A 17,195-nucleotide genomic window follows, 5' to 3' on the forward strand; every position below is an offset into this window, starting at 1 on the left:
GATAGTAGTTTTTCATAGATATCGCGATAATATCATTATCTTGAATTCTTTAGGCCACAATAATCCAGCGAAAATCTGCTATCGTGTGATATTTTACATGCGCAGTGCTGCCCAGTGTGACCGTCTGATCTGAGTGTTCTGAGTCGTGTGTGTTCAGATGCTGCTGCCTGTTTGTTTGTTTTTTCAACTTTATTGAGAGAACGATGTGCAGAATTGATTTGGTCTTGTTTTGATGCTGGAGCACTGGTGAGATATCTGGTGTCACTGTAAGATTTAACAAGTTTCATGTCATACACGTTGATTTTCTGACTGTACTGAGATACAAGGGAAGTTAAGAAAAAAAACTAAAAATGTTTTAGTACAGAAAATGCACCGTAAAGAACATCTTTTAAGGGCTGTGATGTACTTGCATGTACTGAAAGCTGTTATTTCATGTTTCCAAATTGTAGCCATTAAAGTGTTTGGCGTATAGTTTAAGCTGAACAATAAAAAGCATATTTTCTGATGCCTGCTACCGTTGGCTAGAAGTTTCATATTTCATATTGCTCAAGAAGAACAACAGAGGAATAGTTCTGATAGTCAATTTTCAAGAATAAACTTCCTCCACACTGAAAATAAGTCTGAGTCACTGTGGGAGTAAACAGAGGAACCAGCTAGCCTCAAGGAGAGTAACACACGCACACACACACACACACACGCGCGCACACACACACACACACACACATACAAACACACAAAAACATGTACATCTACATACCTTAGATGTTTCAATGCCTTATATTCATTCCCCAAACACAAATGTTAACCTTAACTGAAAGCACTAAATGCCACAAAATACCAGGAAAATGTCTGTACCTCAGAGGTTTTTCCTCATTTTTTTAATATCACAATGGTACAACACACACACACACACACACACACACACACACACACACACACACACACACATCATGCCCAGTGAAGTGTGCAGAATGGAGGATGAGAACAGAAAGTCATTATAAAGCAGCCGTCCAGACGTCAGCCAAGGAATGAGTTCTGACACTCGAATATGAACTTTGTCTAATTCTACATGAGCTGCACGTTGTTACTGTGTGTGCGTGTGCTGGTATGACTTACGGTGTATTATTATTGAGCTTGTGGAAAAGAGAAACGGTGATAGAAAACCTCTCATAATGGTGAATCATGGAGGTGTTAATAGTCTAGTTTATTACATTCCTTCAGCAGGATGCAACCCTCTTTGCTCATTAACAATAGGAGCAGTTGAATTTCACAGTTCAAGGGACTGGCACTGGTTGCCTCTAAGGAGGTAGTTTGAGCTCACAGGCTGACTGGATGGGCCAATTTCTGTGCTTAGATGCTTTTAGCCTGCATTTAGAGGCCCACATAAGCAGAAGAGCTCGTTGTCACTGTGAAAAGTGGCCTATTGTTGTTGGTGCACCAGAGGTAGTTGAGCGTTTTTGTATTCTTGCTGATCACAAGACCTGTGAAATAGCTGCAATTAAAATCATGTCACAGTCCTGTTTTATGGACTATATATTTAAGACGATAATGAGGGGGAAGACAGACTAAAGGAGGATTGACAATTGAGACAAAACACTATCTGAAACAATGTGGACAGGTCATCTGTGTCTCTTTTAAACTGCCGCTGTTTTATCATAATCTCAGGATGTTCTTATCTGCTCCACAGGTTTTTGGTGTATTTCCCACGCTACAGCCACATCTAAATCTTTCTCATGTTCCTTATCCTCTGTCTCCCTTACAGCTCCATGTAACCATCAGCAAGACGACTGTGAAGGTGGTGTTAGATTGCTCTGTGGTTGGGGAGAAATCCATCAATGCTGCAGGGAACATTACCACCGATGGAGTGGAGATCCTCGGGAGGATGGTTCGCTCCAGAGGCAGACGGGACAACTCTGCTCCCGTCAGTATGAATTCCTGTCTGCATAATTGATAAGTGCACTCTGAATATAGGGTGATTGCATATCTGTATGTTCATGGAAGTGCGATGGGTGTTCTCCACACAGGAAGTAAAAAAGGTGATCAGGGGAGTAGATAGTTCAACAAAGTGTTTCACATATTGATTCAAATTAGCGTTTGTTTTTAACATTCCTCCACAGCAGATCTGGCTGTGACAGAAAGATGTGTTAAAGAAAGAATTAAGCAAATTCTGCTTTAATCAGGTGATAATCATCAGGCTGTTAAAATTGCCCCTCGTGCATTGATTGCAATGATCGATCAGCAAGGCGAGTGTGTGGACCATTATGGCCTATAAAATGGAAACCATTAATATCCAAAACCATTTAAATGAGTCACTCCTGGAAATGTCCACAGTGTTTTTTATATGTACTTTGTTAGCTGTGCACTATCCATTAAGTAGCCAAGCACTCAAAGAACGTTTGGCACACACAGGCAGGGGGAAGGTGTGATATCCTGGGCTCTGGGAATACCGCACGCTGCGCTGAGTAAATGTAGACTTCTTAGCTGCTCCAAGGAAAATCATCAGCTGGAAAATGCTGCATTAAAAGGTTTGAAGGAAAATAAATTTAAAAAATGACATTTCTCGACTTACCAGCAAATTGTTCTTTATTGGCCAGTAAAGAGGATGGTTGTTGTTTCAAAATTATGTCGTTCCTGTCATGTTTGGAAAAGTCTTTAGAAAGTAATCTTTTAGAAAATGGGCCCATAATGGAAGCTTAAGTTTGGCTTTGAATGTCAAGAATACAAATCATTTTCTTTCTTTTTTTAATGTCTCTACTTTCACTTGGCCAGAACTGAACACTTAAGTTAAAGACCTTCTTTGTTTCAGGCTCCACAACAAGTGACATTTATTATCTAGAGACTCTCGAGTTGAGAGTGTTGTGCCCATTAATAATGACAGCTCAGGTGATGAGTTTATTTAGAGGATTACAAAAGTGACAGCACATCAGCGTGACAATATTAAATCATGTAACGACGGTCGTGACCTTTTTCTGAAGAATTCAATCAGCCAGCCGAGCATTCCTATGAATCTGGGTTAAAATCCTCAAAAAGATCAGAGTGAGTCTGTATCTTTTGGGTCTCAGCATTAGTTCCCGTTTGACTGAGACTGCCCGCTCTTTTAAGTCTAAGACCCCCCTGTGGTGCTGTAATAGAAGGACTATAATTACTAGGATAAGACTATTTCACACAAGCTGCAGGGCAGGCTTTCACTTTATAGTCATTTCCATACATTTTCCTATTAACTTGGACTATTTATGGTGTTTTAGATATGACATTTGACAGAGATGACTACAGTGGCTCGTTTTAAGTCCTGGAACAACCCACCAGGGTCCTGTCTGTCTATGTAAACATTAGGTAATGAAACCTCTGCAAACCAGTAACAATGTTTCATACAGAACACTTCTTTAATTATGAAACACAATAAAGAGAGTGGTTAGTCTTGTGCTTTGCTGTGGTATAAATAGGGTTGAATCATGTAGGCGCTCAGCCCATTTATTAAAGGTGTTTTAATTTTTGCAAAGCAGTGTGCCCTTTTATGTTTTGGTTATGACTTATTGAACACAAAGCTAAGTACAAGTCTATCCTCTCTCTTTTTCTGGCTTCCTGATAAGTCTTTGGATCCAAAGAGCTCCTGTTTTTTCGATACCTGCACTCATGAACAAGCATTCCTTAGCCAATCAGCATTTGCTCTTTATAAATCTAATAATTAAATAAGAATAATTATGTAACTGTGGTGTGCTTTGGACCAAAAGGACCCAAACACAAGAGACCACTGCAGTTAGTCAGAAAAACAATAGGAAGCTTTATTAAATAAAGCTGACATCCCCAAAACACAAGCCAGGCAATAAAAGCTGGTAACAAAACAGGAATAATCCAAGAACAAAAGAATTTAACTAGTGCAAACCAGGATAACATGAGGACACAGGCTGCAAATGCAGTAAAAACACAAGGAGAGGAGAGGGCCAGGGAACAGAGTTGAAACACAGGGGACACATGCAACATAGAAAGAGACGCTGTGACAACACTGTGACACCAAACAAGTGAGGGAAAACACATGGACTATATACACAAGGACTAACTAATGAAATAATGAAACACAGGTGAAGAGGAGAAAAGAGACAAAGACAGGAAGTGGGAATTGGAATTATGATCTACAAATTAAACAGGAAATCACTATAGAAAAAAACCCAAACAATAACAAACAGTCAACAGAAACAGTAGCAGAGAAAAAAACACGTGTGTTTATGTCTGTAAGTATTTATCTTCACAATCATTCAGCCAAAAACTGTTTTCCATAGTTTAAAGTCGTGTCTGTGATATACACTGTACATGTATTAAGCTTTGTTGAAGGTGAGGGTAATGAAACGTTAAAAAATGTTGATACAAGAAACTATTCTTACTACTTTAAATAAAATAAAAACTATATCTCAGCTGGCTGTTTCTTCACTCGCTATGATAAATATTAGAAATGAGTAAGACGCAAGCCCATGATCTAATTTATAGCCCAGTCTATAGTTTAAGACTGGTGGAGCCTCCACACATCAGCCAGACTTCATGAATCTATCTTGCAGCACTTTTCTAGCTGGTCATTAGAGCTCGTAAGCAGCCAAACTGTCTCCTGTTCTTGTTTCTTATCAACACAGAAACGCCACTAAACAACATAATTACAAAATACCATGGTTATTGTGTTCCATTTGTAACGTCACCTCTGTTTTACGTCTGCATTTTGAAATGAGTTATATGAGTTTTTTTTGTGTACTATAAGTGTACTCATGCATGTGTACGTTTACAGTTCCAGCTCCAGATGTTTGACATCATCTGCAGCACATCCTGGGCCAGCAGAGATAAATGTTGCGAGCTGCCAGCATTGGTAAGAAACTAACACATGCATATACACTCGGACACACACATGTTCACACACTGTAATACATCATTTTCCGCCTCTCCTCTCTGAGTGCGCAGTAGTCTAAGGCTCTGATTACTATAGCCTTCGATAATGAGAGTGATAATTGTGGTCGCGATCAAATTGAGTTATGATAGAAACCAGAATTAAAGCCAAATTACTTGGAATCTTGATGAATGGCTATAAGCACTGGCAAAGAAACGCCACTGTTAATAGTGCCTGTGGTTAGGTGGGTAATTGTATGCACCTCGAGAAAGCACAATTTTGTCTGTGCCTCACATAAACAGTGCAAGTCAAGCCTGAGCCTGTATACAAATACTGATTATTAATTAACACCCCAGGAATTAAACATACCCTTGCAACAAACAGACAATCTGAGTTAGTGGTTGATTAGGTCCCCTCACATTTGCAACCAGATGGAATACAATAAAGTCATTTTTTGGGATACTTTTGTCTAGCTTTTATTGGCAGAAAGGTCGGAAAACTGAGGGAATATTAGGAACATCCCTGTGTTGATAAAACAGTCCATCAGTAGTCAAGGGGACGAAGCAAACGCTGATTGTTTTGCACCACAAATTTAAACTCAGACAGATGGGAGTCAAAGACATGATCTAGGGAGACAAGTTGGCAAGTGATTAGCATGTTTTACTGTTGTTATCTTTCTTGCTGGCAAGCTCTAGGTTTATACAGGTGAAGTTTTTAATGATGCTGCTCATGTCGTGCCTGAAAACAGACCAGGTGCACTGTACACACTATGTATTTCTGTGTCGGTTTTCAGAGAGTTGAGGAGCAGTGCTCTTCCATGCCTCACGCCTGTACCTGCTCCCAGGACAGCAAAGGACCTCCGGGACCTTCTGGACCCCCTGTAAGAACTCACTCACTCTTTCATTTCTCTCTTCTGTGTCTTATATATGCTGTTATTTCACTCATTCACCTTGACTGTCTTGGATAGGGCTGCCAAAAATGGGGCAGGCGGGCCAAAGGTGGTTCATCATCAGGTCTGATTTGGCCTGCCAGATGTTTCTACTGAAATTTCTACCTGAAATATTTAAAAATCTGATATTAATTGTTGTTCATGATTTGTGAGGGCATTTTTTTCTATAAATATTCCAAATTATTTTTCATAATCTGAGCAGAGGGGACAGAGTGACCCTTTGTGCAGGAAGTCAGCCAGTTAAGTGAGATTTGGATCCTAGGTCAATTAGATCTTAATAATACAATACAATGCAATAGGTGTTTTCTTTTGTCTCGTGGCCCACCATTACATTTGAGTTTTGGCCCTTCAAGGGAAAAAGTGTGGTCTATACCCTCATTAAAAAGTTTGTATTGATTCTCGAAGAAAGTGTTTGGACTCCTAATAGTGAACGCTGCTGCCCTGTTTCAAAGTCAAACAACCACTGACTGTTTTTTTTTTTATAGCTACGGTAAAAAAAGTTAATTTCCTTTTGTGGAATTGAACATAAGGGAAATATACCAATGTAAAGCAGCTCAGTTAAAGTGTTTAATTCTTTCCTCAAGGGACAAATTTAGTCACACACATCAATACAATCCCAAAACAACTTTTTCAGTTGAAAGATGCCAAAGTGCATTCATCAGTCTGTACACAATTTATTTACTGTCAATACACAGTCAGTCTCTTAATTAAATGATATCCTGTTTCCAAGTTAATTTTTTTTTTTTATCAAAGCTGTGAAATGTAGAATTACAAATCTTTGGCCGTTCTCATTGTTGTGGCAATATGTTGAAAGAGAGAAGCTTGTGGAGAAGCTGTATTCCTCTCACACAGTAGAAGCAGGTAAAAACTGATAGTGGCTGAGAGATGAGAGCAAGTAAATGAGCTCATTTACAGCCAGAGACTTTTCTTTATATTCTCTCTTTTTTTTCTCTTTTCCTCTTTTTTTCTCTATCGCCCACTATGCATTTTTCATTCCTTTTCTCTTCTCTTTCCCCCCATATCTGTATCTCCTTCGTTTTCTCTCATTTTCTTCTCTCTCTTTGTCTCCGCTGGTGGGTACAGAGGGCATGAGAGAGGTGTGGATCAACAGCAGTATAGTTTGAAAAAGTAATTATATGGCGATTCCATTTATCACAGCCGATTACAATCCCCCCCAGTTTTCATCCCTGTCCAACGAGCCAGAGCCACTTACTCATCTGTGGGGTTATGTCCACAGGCCACAGCTCTCCTTTCTAGTTTTCTATGTCTCTTTGTTTTTGTCTCTTTGCCTCTTAAATGTTTCATCATTTCGGTATTCGAAGAAACATATACTAGAGGTCATCGTTGGCTAAACCATGCAAATGTGCAATCACTATTTCACTTTTTTCTAATGGAAGATACATTCTCAGTGAGCTCAAGCTGAAGACAAATTTTGCATTTACTTCTGTCGCTTTCATCTCTTTTGTCCTCTCTCATTCACTGGAGATCAATAGTAGTACTGTATAGCTTTCTACCTTTCATCGTTCTGTTTCATCCTTACTCTGTTTTCTCCTTTACCTCTACTCCACATGCCTGAGGCTCTTCTTCTTCTGTCTTTTTTTCTTTTTTTATTATTATCTCCTAATGCCTCCCTGTGCCTGCGTCTGTCTCTCTGTCTCTGTCTGTTTCTCTCTCCGGCATTAAATGGGCTTCTTAAATCACATTTTAACTGCAGCATATGGGCGTGGATAAATGGTTTAATGGTGAAATCATGGCCACTTTTGTGCTAAAACTGCACGCTACATTCAGTGGGCTTTTTAGGAAGGAAGAAAAGGCAGTACCATTCCCCTTGTTAGCACATCATAATGGTTGTTAACACAATAAATGTATTGTATCCCCTGTGGAGGACAATCTTCCAACAGACAGGAAAACTTTCAGAATCCTAACAGACTGTCAAAACAGAGAGTTTTACTGCAAACAGTGGCTGTGTACAGAGTGTGCTGCTCTGCTGCTCAGGAGTGTGAAGAAAGCTAAATGAATACCTGGACCTATGGGGATACCTGCAGCAGTGACTAAATAGACAGAAAACTGCCAGTAAAAAGAGTTTTACAAAAGTTAAGTCCTGGTATCAAACAGGATATATGTAATCTTCGTCATAAAATTCGTACCTACACAGGCAAGACAGTATTTCGTCAATCTGAATTATATCTGATCTCGCACTATCATCACTCGAAACATTGTTGTGCTTTTCCTGCTCACAGTAATTTCTGTGTTTGTTTTCACTGTCAGGCGCGCGTCTTTTCCTGTCTCGCACAGCAGCAGGCCTCTTCAGTTTTGTAAATCTTCGAGTCATGTTTGAAATAATATTGATTGCCCCAGCTGAATTGCAATCTGTGCTGCCTGATTTGGCACAGGCTCAGCTCAATACTGAACATCAGTCAGCAATCAATCTGACATTAAGGAAAACATGCGCTGCCTGCCATCTCCATTTGTGAAAATTGAATTGTGCCCATGCTGTTTGAGATCCAAGTGTTGTTTAAAAAATGTAAATTTGTCTTCAGCGTCAAATTGCTCAGTTGATAATAGCGGTGGTGTACTTTTTTTCTGTCACCATTAAAGGCCCGTGAAAAATCCAAATGCAATTATTTGTATTGTTGCTGTTGGAAGCTAATTTCAGTTTCTCTGCAGGTTTCGCCCGACCTCGAACAAGTCATGGGCTCACATTGTTTGCAAAAATCCATTTAAAATAACTTGCAGAGACAAATTGCTAAATTGATGAACATAATCAATCATTTTCAATTGCACATGTGCTTTTTTTGTGGCATGACTTTACAATCACTGCCTTTGAATCAAAAGTATCCTGCTTCGATTCCTTGGCTGAAGTAAAATTTTGCTGCTCTGCCGCCATATAGAGAATTTAAAGGATAGCCTCTGTGTTTTATAAGTCTACTAATTTAAATTCTCACATACCATTTGAGAGTTGTTTGTTTGCTGTAGTTCTTCCTCCTCTTCACTCTGGCCTTTAAGCAGCATTTCCCATCATCACTCCCCTGTTTATGGATGCTCTCTGTGCAAAAATGCATTTCAGTCTGGCTGAAAGTTATATCAGGGTTGCGTGGGTATCTTTGTCCTGGCTGCCGTCTGAAGGTTTATTGTTGCCAGCAAACCTTTGTTCGTCCACCACAAAGTTTTACTCCACAGCAAAGAAAACACTATCCAGGAAAGACGGTAACGTTGGAGGATACCCACTTGATTTGCCTGACTCAAATTATTGAAGCATCATTAGATTTGATTGAATTATTTTTGCACAAGGACTGAAGATTTTGCCCCTTCCCTTTTACATTGTAGCAGGTCACTCAATGGTCTCATGGCCAGTATAGATCAGAACATACAGTACACATGGGCACATGAGTTTCTTATTAAGATAGACTTGAAAGATCTCTCCTTTAACAGAAGTGGAAGCAGGTCTCAACCATCCTGTTAAACTGATTAAGGGCTCGTGTCCATATAGCGTTTTTTTTTGTGACAGAGAGTGCTAGCAGGGCACTGAGGAGCGCTGTGATGAAGCATCTGTGAAGTGCATGTTGGTTTAGGAGGATTAAGGGAAACATTGATACTACTGTATAAGAGTAGCCAAGAATTTAACCAAGGAAGATCCCCATGAACCAAACATACCTAAGAAATTCCCAGAGTTAAACACATGATTATCCTGGTGCACCCTTCCTTCAATTGACCCTAAATAACCCATATCTTCAGTTAATACACTGGTGGTAGACACAGATTACATCGCAAAGGGTGACAAAAGCACAACACTCACCAGCAACATTCATTGTCTGGGTGATCTGTTCCCACAATTGGGGTTTTCTGTCTCTGTTAGGATAGTTTCTGTCTGACATATCATAAATCTTAGCACAGGCAGATGCAGCCAGAAAGCGATTCTCCTCTGTTTCCTTGATAAGGCTATCAGGATGACCCTGGCCCCATCTAATATGTGATTGGTTCCCTGAAAAGGTAGACACCCCGACGCCTTTCTAAAAATTTCAGAGATTATCAAGAAGACACGCTCAGAGCACTAATAAAAAGTCGGAGTGCTTTTTCTCCTCATTGGGGACAATTTAAAAACCACACTTGGCACAGAAAACAAAAATATGGACATGGGGCCTAATGAATACTGCAAGCTGTTTAAATTAATCTTCTAAAAAAGTGGGAGCTAATGAGCCCTGAGTCCTGGTAAAGCAAACAGACAACCTCAAACTTGTGTTAAAAACATTTTTCATTGGTTTAAATTGAGAGAAAGATTTAATGACACAGGTATTACATAATATGATCGAGAATCTGGTATAGAGACACATATGATGATTCCATTAGGACTGACCTCTTGCTTTCCCACATCTGTGTGTCTCCTCTCATTTTCTTGCAACCATCCCTCCTGTCCCCTCTGGCTAAATAGGAACTACCTAGTCGCCCCCTCGTTCCCATGAGAGACCTATTTAAGCAAACACAGGAAGAGGATGTATCCCAAATGGGCCAATGATTAGCAGATGTGTGTGGTTCAGTCTCGGATAAACCTCTGGGCTAGAGGGGTCAGGCCGAGGTTTACAGCGCTAGACTCCTGTTACTCGCAGATGCAGCGTAATAAAGTGTCGATCTCAGAGGAGCAGTTTACAGCACAGATCAGCGTTGGCCTCTGTCCATCAAATTCATAATCCATTCATATCAAAGACTTCAAGTTTTATTAGATTTTTAAAAATGAACTCAGATTTCCTCACTTAAAAGAAGTCTGATGGATAAATATTTTTGCAGAGCCGTGTGGTTCAGCCATTATCCTCTTCATAGGTGCACAATTTGCAATCACTTATTATGTGCTGATTTTATAATGTGTGTTTGGTTTGCGTTTCAGGGTGGCCCAGGCATAAGGGGAGCCAGAGGAGACAGAGGAGAGTCGGGAGTGACGGTTTGTAAAATGCACTTAATTTCAGAGATCATTTATTCCTCATCACATAGAAAGTCTCAGATAGCATCTATTTGCATCTGTCATGTGGTTGAGTTACTTGTTTCCAACTCGGGAGAAGAAGCATCACAGTAGTTACCAGTAATGAGCTGGTCAGACTGGAGTGATGTACAGCAGGGACAGGCAATATCACGGGCATGGTTGTGAGAACAAACTGGGGAAGCTAGCATCATTTCTGCAATTTTATGGATGAACAAACTGACCTTGAACCTCAGAAAATCAATATTTCTTTGATGAAAGCTAAAGCCCAACCCTGTCTCGATCTGGCTGCACATTGGATGATTTCATGTTTCAAAGTTCAGTCAGATTAAACTGTACATGAGGCAAAAGAGGAAGGATCTCTTTGCAAGTAGAAGCAAATACACCTCCCTCGCCTATTCCTCCATAGAGAGCCCACAATAGCAGACTTGACTTTTGTTTGTAATACATTTCACTGACAAACTGAACATGCTGGTCCACACCTCTACCTCCAGGGACACCTCCCTTCCAGATTAGAGGATAAAAAGGAAGAAGTTAGGCGTGTGAAGTAACTCACTAACAAAGAGGCTTTTCAACAGCGGCCCACTCAGCCCTTCAGACTGGATGTGAGGCACCCTTGGGCTGAGTGAAGTGGTCATTTTGGAAAGCATCTCTCAGACTTGGCGTCGGTCTTCCAGCACTGTTACCATTCTGTCTTTAATAGACATGAATCCAACAAATCCTGTCTTGGACTAATGATGAATGATTGGCTGTTGAGTTTGCATCTGCTATAGTTTTGCGATTGGCTGTTCCAAACTGTGACAAACAATCCAGCTGTGGCATTCAGTACGAGGCCTGACACTGTTGGAAATTCCTCAATACCAATACACAGTTCTCATGATTGTAATTGAATCTTAGATGGAGGAAAATGTGTTTTCAAGTTTTTATTCTTTGAAAGAAGCATCAGGGGGTCCTGCCACTTCTGCTCAGGCACGCAGGGCTGTCAATCAAAATAATAAGGTTGATTATCTCAACCATATGTCCCATTTTTTACTTTGCTGAGTGACGGTGTATCGAGCGCAGTGAATGAAGCGGCCCACCCAGAACTAGAAACTCACTTTAAATTCCCAATAATGAAACAAAGACAGGATCAAACTCACGCAGAGCTTTTTCAGAACAGGCCATGTGTGTTATATTTGATGAGTGTAATTGTGTTGGTCTTGGAGTAAGATGTGGTTTTCTGTCCTGCTGGCACACACATACTGTACAGTACACACTTATATATTAATGCACGCCTGCCAGATCACACTTGAGCAGCTGCAGCCAAGTTTATCTGAATAGTCGGATTATTCTGCTGTGTGAGACCAGTTCCTTCGTCAATTCATTGTTTTCAGTCTCAATGATCAGCTTAGATGTGTTACTTGTTACAGTGTAAGCTTTGATTAATGGGAAAATAAACAGTGCAGTTATTAAAATAAACCTTCAAGTCATTTAGATTTCAGTCATCTGAAAATGTATTCATCCCTTCACGTAGTTTGATATTTATTGTTTGGTGAGACATAACACATTTCAGTCCTCTGTTTATTTTTTTCTCACTCCATTCAAGTAAATTTGATCCAAAGTTCCTTTTGATTGTTTGCATGGATAAGAAAGACATGAAGCCAGTAACTGAACAGTAAAACAATAAATACAACCAGAGTGAAGATCACTTTGGTGACCACTGCTGCTGAGCCAACGAGCCACAAATGCTGCCAAACAGCGGCGGTCTGCAGGAATTCCTCTTTTCTGACTTCCACTGCAGGAAACCTGTCTGCAGCTCGTACACATGGCTCAAATAAACCGCCACACTGGTACAACCTGATTAGCTATGAAAGTACAGGTGTCTAATTCTGTTTCCTGTAGTAGATCTCATCATGGTAGAAAAAGACCCCCCAGGCATGTGGTGATGATGTTGACCTGATTTTGTAGCTTTAACTTGATGGACGTTGTATGTGTTGAGTAGATGCTGCTTTGTAGGAAATGGGCAGTTAACTCAGGGGATACAAGCATGACATTGTACGTTATAGCATTGTGCCGGACAAGCGTCGTGTCAATCTGGGTGTCATGTTTCCATGACTGCCGTAAAAGCTGGAGCTTATAAACACTTGTCAGACGTTAGTGGGTGTTGGCTTTGGAGTTTTTGAGCACATCACGTGATCTTCATTTGGAGTTTGCTCAATTGGTAATGGGACTTGTAAAGGATTTCTTGCCCATATTGCTCACAAATGTGCCTTGAAACACTGAAATCTATTGTTTTGTTTTCACAGGGACCTCAGGGGCCAGTGGGAGAGATTGGCCCTCCAGGACCCTCAGGACCGCCTGGTCCTCAAGGACCCAGTGGGCTCTCTATTCAAGGGCCCCCGGTAAGACTTTGCTTGTGTGTGCTTTTGTGTGCATACTAAAAGGCAGTATAAAGTGTCACATCTTGGAAATTTCCATAATTACATGATAATCTCATCATTAACATACTGTAAGCATAATTTAGCTCTTCAACTGCTGTTTAACTCTCCCTCTCACATTCAACAACTGTGGCTCTAATGTTGAGGTGGAATATGTTTGTGACAAAACGTCCAGAAGAAAAACTTTCTTTAGAGATTAAACTGTTACAGGAAAGAAAACTTCTGTTATTCCCAAGTGTCACCGCTACATTAAATTACAATGGAAACATTGTCATAAAACTTGTGCTGTTTGTCATTTCGCTCCCACCTGTCCCCAGTAAGGTCACAAAATGTGTGCAATTAGAAACAGACTGTCAACCACCTGCTGCTATAAACTGACTAATGTTGACATATGTCTCAAATAGAGTAAACTCAAGTAGAGTCCCAGACACTCAAAGGATCTTGTCCACAGCACACTGAAGCGGTTCTGTGGAGGCCCAGCATCTTATTAAGATAACTCATGTTGGTTTTCCCACTCCTTTGGTGGCTATCGGTGTGACCACTGGTCAGCTGAGATATAGTGATATTGTTTGTTTTACAGGGTGCTGCTGGAGAGAAGGGAGAGAGAGGAGCGATCGGTCCAGCCGGACAAATGGTAAGACAACATTTACCAGAAATCTGACATAATAGTTAGACACTGAGGTGAAGTGTGTGTCGGGTGACAACATCGTAAGGGAGAACCCAGAGGGGCAACTATTTTGCAATCTGCCTCACATGCAGTGATTTCTCCCTCTGTTTTCATCTTGGCTAAATAAGCTAAGCAAACCCAGCTGTGTGTGCGCGTGTTTGTGTTTGTGACTGTTTATAAATTGTTCTCCTCTGTGCGTATGTTTGGAGAATACAAATGAGTGCTACATCCATTATCACTGAGGTGCCACAGGCCCTGCAGGCTCACAAAAATTAGACCTGGTGCCCTATGAAGGCATGTTTCTGTAACTTCAACCCATTTTCATGATCATTTGACTCTCTTCTCTTTATTTCAAAATACACATAATTTTTTCTAAATAAATTTCTTTGTAAAAGAGGTTATTTATGTAATTGATTTTACAAAAGAACTGCTGCTGAAAATGCTTTTTTCTTCATGTGGACTAATTTTTGAGGCGAACACTGTGGGAAAAAAAATACTTATTATTCTGCTGCAGCTAGCTAAGCTTCTGACATGGAAATGTGTTGGTTGACTTGTTTATAAATAATAAATATGTGGGGGTGCCATAGAATGGCAAATTCATTCATTTATTCATCCGTACTGTCCTAAAGGCAAAGAGCAGTATCTACAGAAGCAGCGCGGTTAAGAAAGAAGGTTGACATTTTCAGTCTGCTCGACAAAAAGCTAGTAATGCCTTAATACCTTTTTAGGCTGATTATTCAATGAAAAGAAACCATTCCCACAGCACCTATGAATAAAAGGCCTACACTGAAAATGCAAAAAACGTTCTTTGACTTTGATTACTCTTCAGGGAAAAGCAAGAGGAAAATGCAGTATCAACTTGTACAAACAAAATGTTTATTTTACTCATGGAAAATAACCAAATAAATAACCAGGATGCCATTTCCTTAAAATAGATATTTTGTATTTAGAGATCAAAATCAGTAAGTAAATTAAGCCAGGCTAGGCTGCCCAAGCTATATCATCAGCTAGATTTCAGTTGATATATTTGTCTAGTTGGTTGTTTCTGAGTGCAGAGGCTGTTTTCACTGAAATTCAACATATTTATAGGCTAGCTTACACCAAAAATATTCATAGTCTATTTGAAACCAAATCTGTTTTTACTGCATTTTGGCTCTGCTGCGACCGCTTTCATTTTGTATCAGGCTTACTACTCATTGCATCCAAAGAAAAAAAGAATTATAGATTAACATAGATACACAGTAGATATGAATCTTATCTTAATCAAAACTTTCACATGCAGCTAAAATATTGCACAGTGTCATATCTGTGTTAATGAAATAGTGATAGATCAGGAGAGGGAGGAGATAAGGGAATATATAGATGAGGTTCATGTAGCACTGTGTGTGTATGTGTGTGTGTGTGTGTGTGTGTGTGTGTGTGTGTGTGTGTGTGTGTGTGTGTGTGTGTGCGTGCGTGTGTGCATGCGTGCCTGCATGTTTTGTTGCTCACACACACACACACACACACGCACATGCATGTGGACACAGACACAGAGCTGTCTAATTGAATCATCGAGATGTGAAAAATCATTACCAGCATCTCCATTACTGGGCAGTGAACCAACCAGAGGTAACAGTGAGCTAATTTAATGGTGTTTTACTGGGAGCCAGTGTTTTTACTAACTCAGGAGAAATCTTAAGTGTTCAAGGAAGACTTTGTTATTGCACATGTCTGTTTTTTTTGGTGCTTTTTTTTAAATAATCTTGTCGGGATTTTTAATACATCTCTATAAAAACATCTTTCTTGACACATTTCACTGCTGGCAAAACACGCTTGTTGCTGTTTCAAACAGTAGCTTTGGCCTGCCTCAATCCTTCACACCCTCACATCTGTTAGTTATTCTGCTTAATCACTCGTCTGCTCAGGTTGACGTTGAGTAGAGCTATGCTGGGAATTATGTAACGTCATCAAACACAAGCTACCATTTTTTTTGTGTAAATCATCCCACCATCACAGGCGTATCAAGAGGGTCAATCAAGCTCAGTCTATACACACACACACACACACATCCACACACAGCCCTGAGAGGAGATCTTATCAGGCTATTGAAGTGAAAACACCTGTGAGAGTTTACCATGAGTGTGTGTTTTGGGCTTTTAATCTGTGCTTGTTTATTCCCACTAGACTACTGAGTTAAATATTAAAGGTGTCATTGAGGTAACATGATTAAGTGTGAAAAAAACCTACTGCAGTTCACAAGGGACTGTATAATACACAGCAAAATACACTTAACTATGAATTGTAAATGCTCATTAGAATAATAAATAACAGCACAGACTAATAGGGGATGGCTCTGTGAAGACTGAGCTGCAGTATATCTCATAAGGCAGTCTTACTTTTAACAACACTAGTACATGAAATATGCCTTGGCTTACTATGTTGCAGAGTGCTCCCTGCCAGATAATATTAATTCATCTCAATCAGTTTTAGTGGCTTGGCCCATTACCTTGTTATCACCGGGTTTGATCATCAAAATGTCCTTTAGAGCTTAAATCAAGAGCGCAGAAACAGATATTGTGCACATGTTTCCTTACTACTTTCTTGTAATTTGTTGTAGATGTCACAAGACTTTTATTTTGATGAATTGACTTTAAGTGATTAAAGTGGAAAACGTGGGAGCCAACACCCCTAAAAGCTCTTTCCGCTCCGTCTCAGTCACACAGAGTGAAACTAGATCCTGATGTAGCACTGCCGTAGAGATAGTGCACATCTGTCCGACAAATACTTTTGCTTTCATCAAGCTCATGAACTAAAATTGTCACCTGGCCACCTTTTCTAGATGGATTTTTTTTCCTTTAGAAACTCCACGGAGGTTTGATGTGAGCAGGAACCCTTTTAAACTCACAGAATTTTTAAGGTGCATCAGCTAGTGTTGGTCATCGCCATGTTTCTGAGGATCTGAGCAAATTAGATAAGATGGTGGATTGTGTTCTGGCTCTGAGCCCAGATTCACTAGAGGATGTCACAGAGGTGCTAACCAATCTGACTTTTAGCTCAAGTTTGGCCTATAATGGATTTTTGAAAGTCCTGGTAGATTTTTAGAAATGAAAAAGTATACTCATTTATTTAATATGTATTATGGCAATGTTTATGTCAGGAGTTGGCACCTAAAATCCCTAGGAGGTCCTGATCTCTTTTTTGTGAGAGCTTTTCTTTTCCTCTTCTGTCTTTACAAGCACTATGATGACAACCTATTAAATGTATTTTCCTCTCGCATCCTGTGATGAGCTACTACAACAGTGATATGTATAGGGATAAGAAATTTCATTGGACAAGTGGATAAA

General features: G+C 40.0%; 1 protein-coding gene across 2 annotated transcripts in view; it reads left to right on the forward strand.

Moving 5' to 3' along the window:
- The window catches only part of col14a1a (collagen, type XIV, alpha 1a), a 133,478-nt gene that overhangs the window by 91,155 nt on the left and 25,128 nt on the right, over positions 1 to 17,195 (forward strand). For both annotated transcript variants that reach the window (XM_084357692.1, XM_084357691.1), the window contains exons 34-39: positions 1,763 to 1,921; positions 4,772 to 4,849; positions 5,661 to 5,747; positions 10,696 to 10,749; positions 13,071 to 13,166; positions 13,783 to 13,836. In XM_084357692.1, coding sequence (XP_084213818.1) covers positions 1,763 to 1,921; positions 4,772 to 4,849; positions 5,661 to 5,747; positions 10,696 to 10,749; positions 13,071 to 13,166; positions 13,783 to 13,836 — 528 coding nt within the window. The remainder of the gene's footprint in view (positions 1 to 1,762; positions 1,922 to 4,771; positions 4,850 to 5,660; positions 5,748 to 10,695; positions 10,750 to 13,070; positions 13,167 to 13,782; positions 13,837 to 17,195) is intronic.

This window comes from Pagrus pagrus (genome assembly GCF_965226575.1).
Source record: "Pagrus pagrus genome assembly, chromosome: 7".
Classification (NCBI taxonomy): Eukaryota; Metazoa; Chordata; class Actinopteri; order Spariformes; family Sparidae; genus Pagrus; species Pagrus pagrus.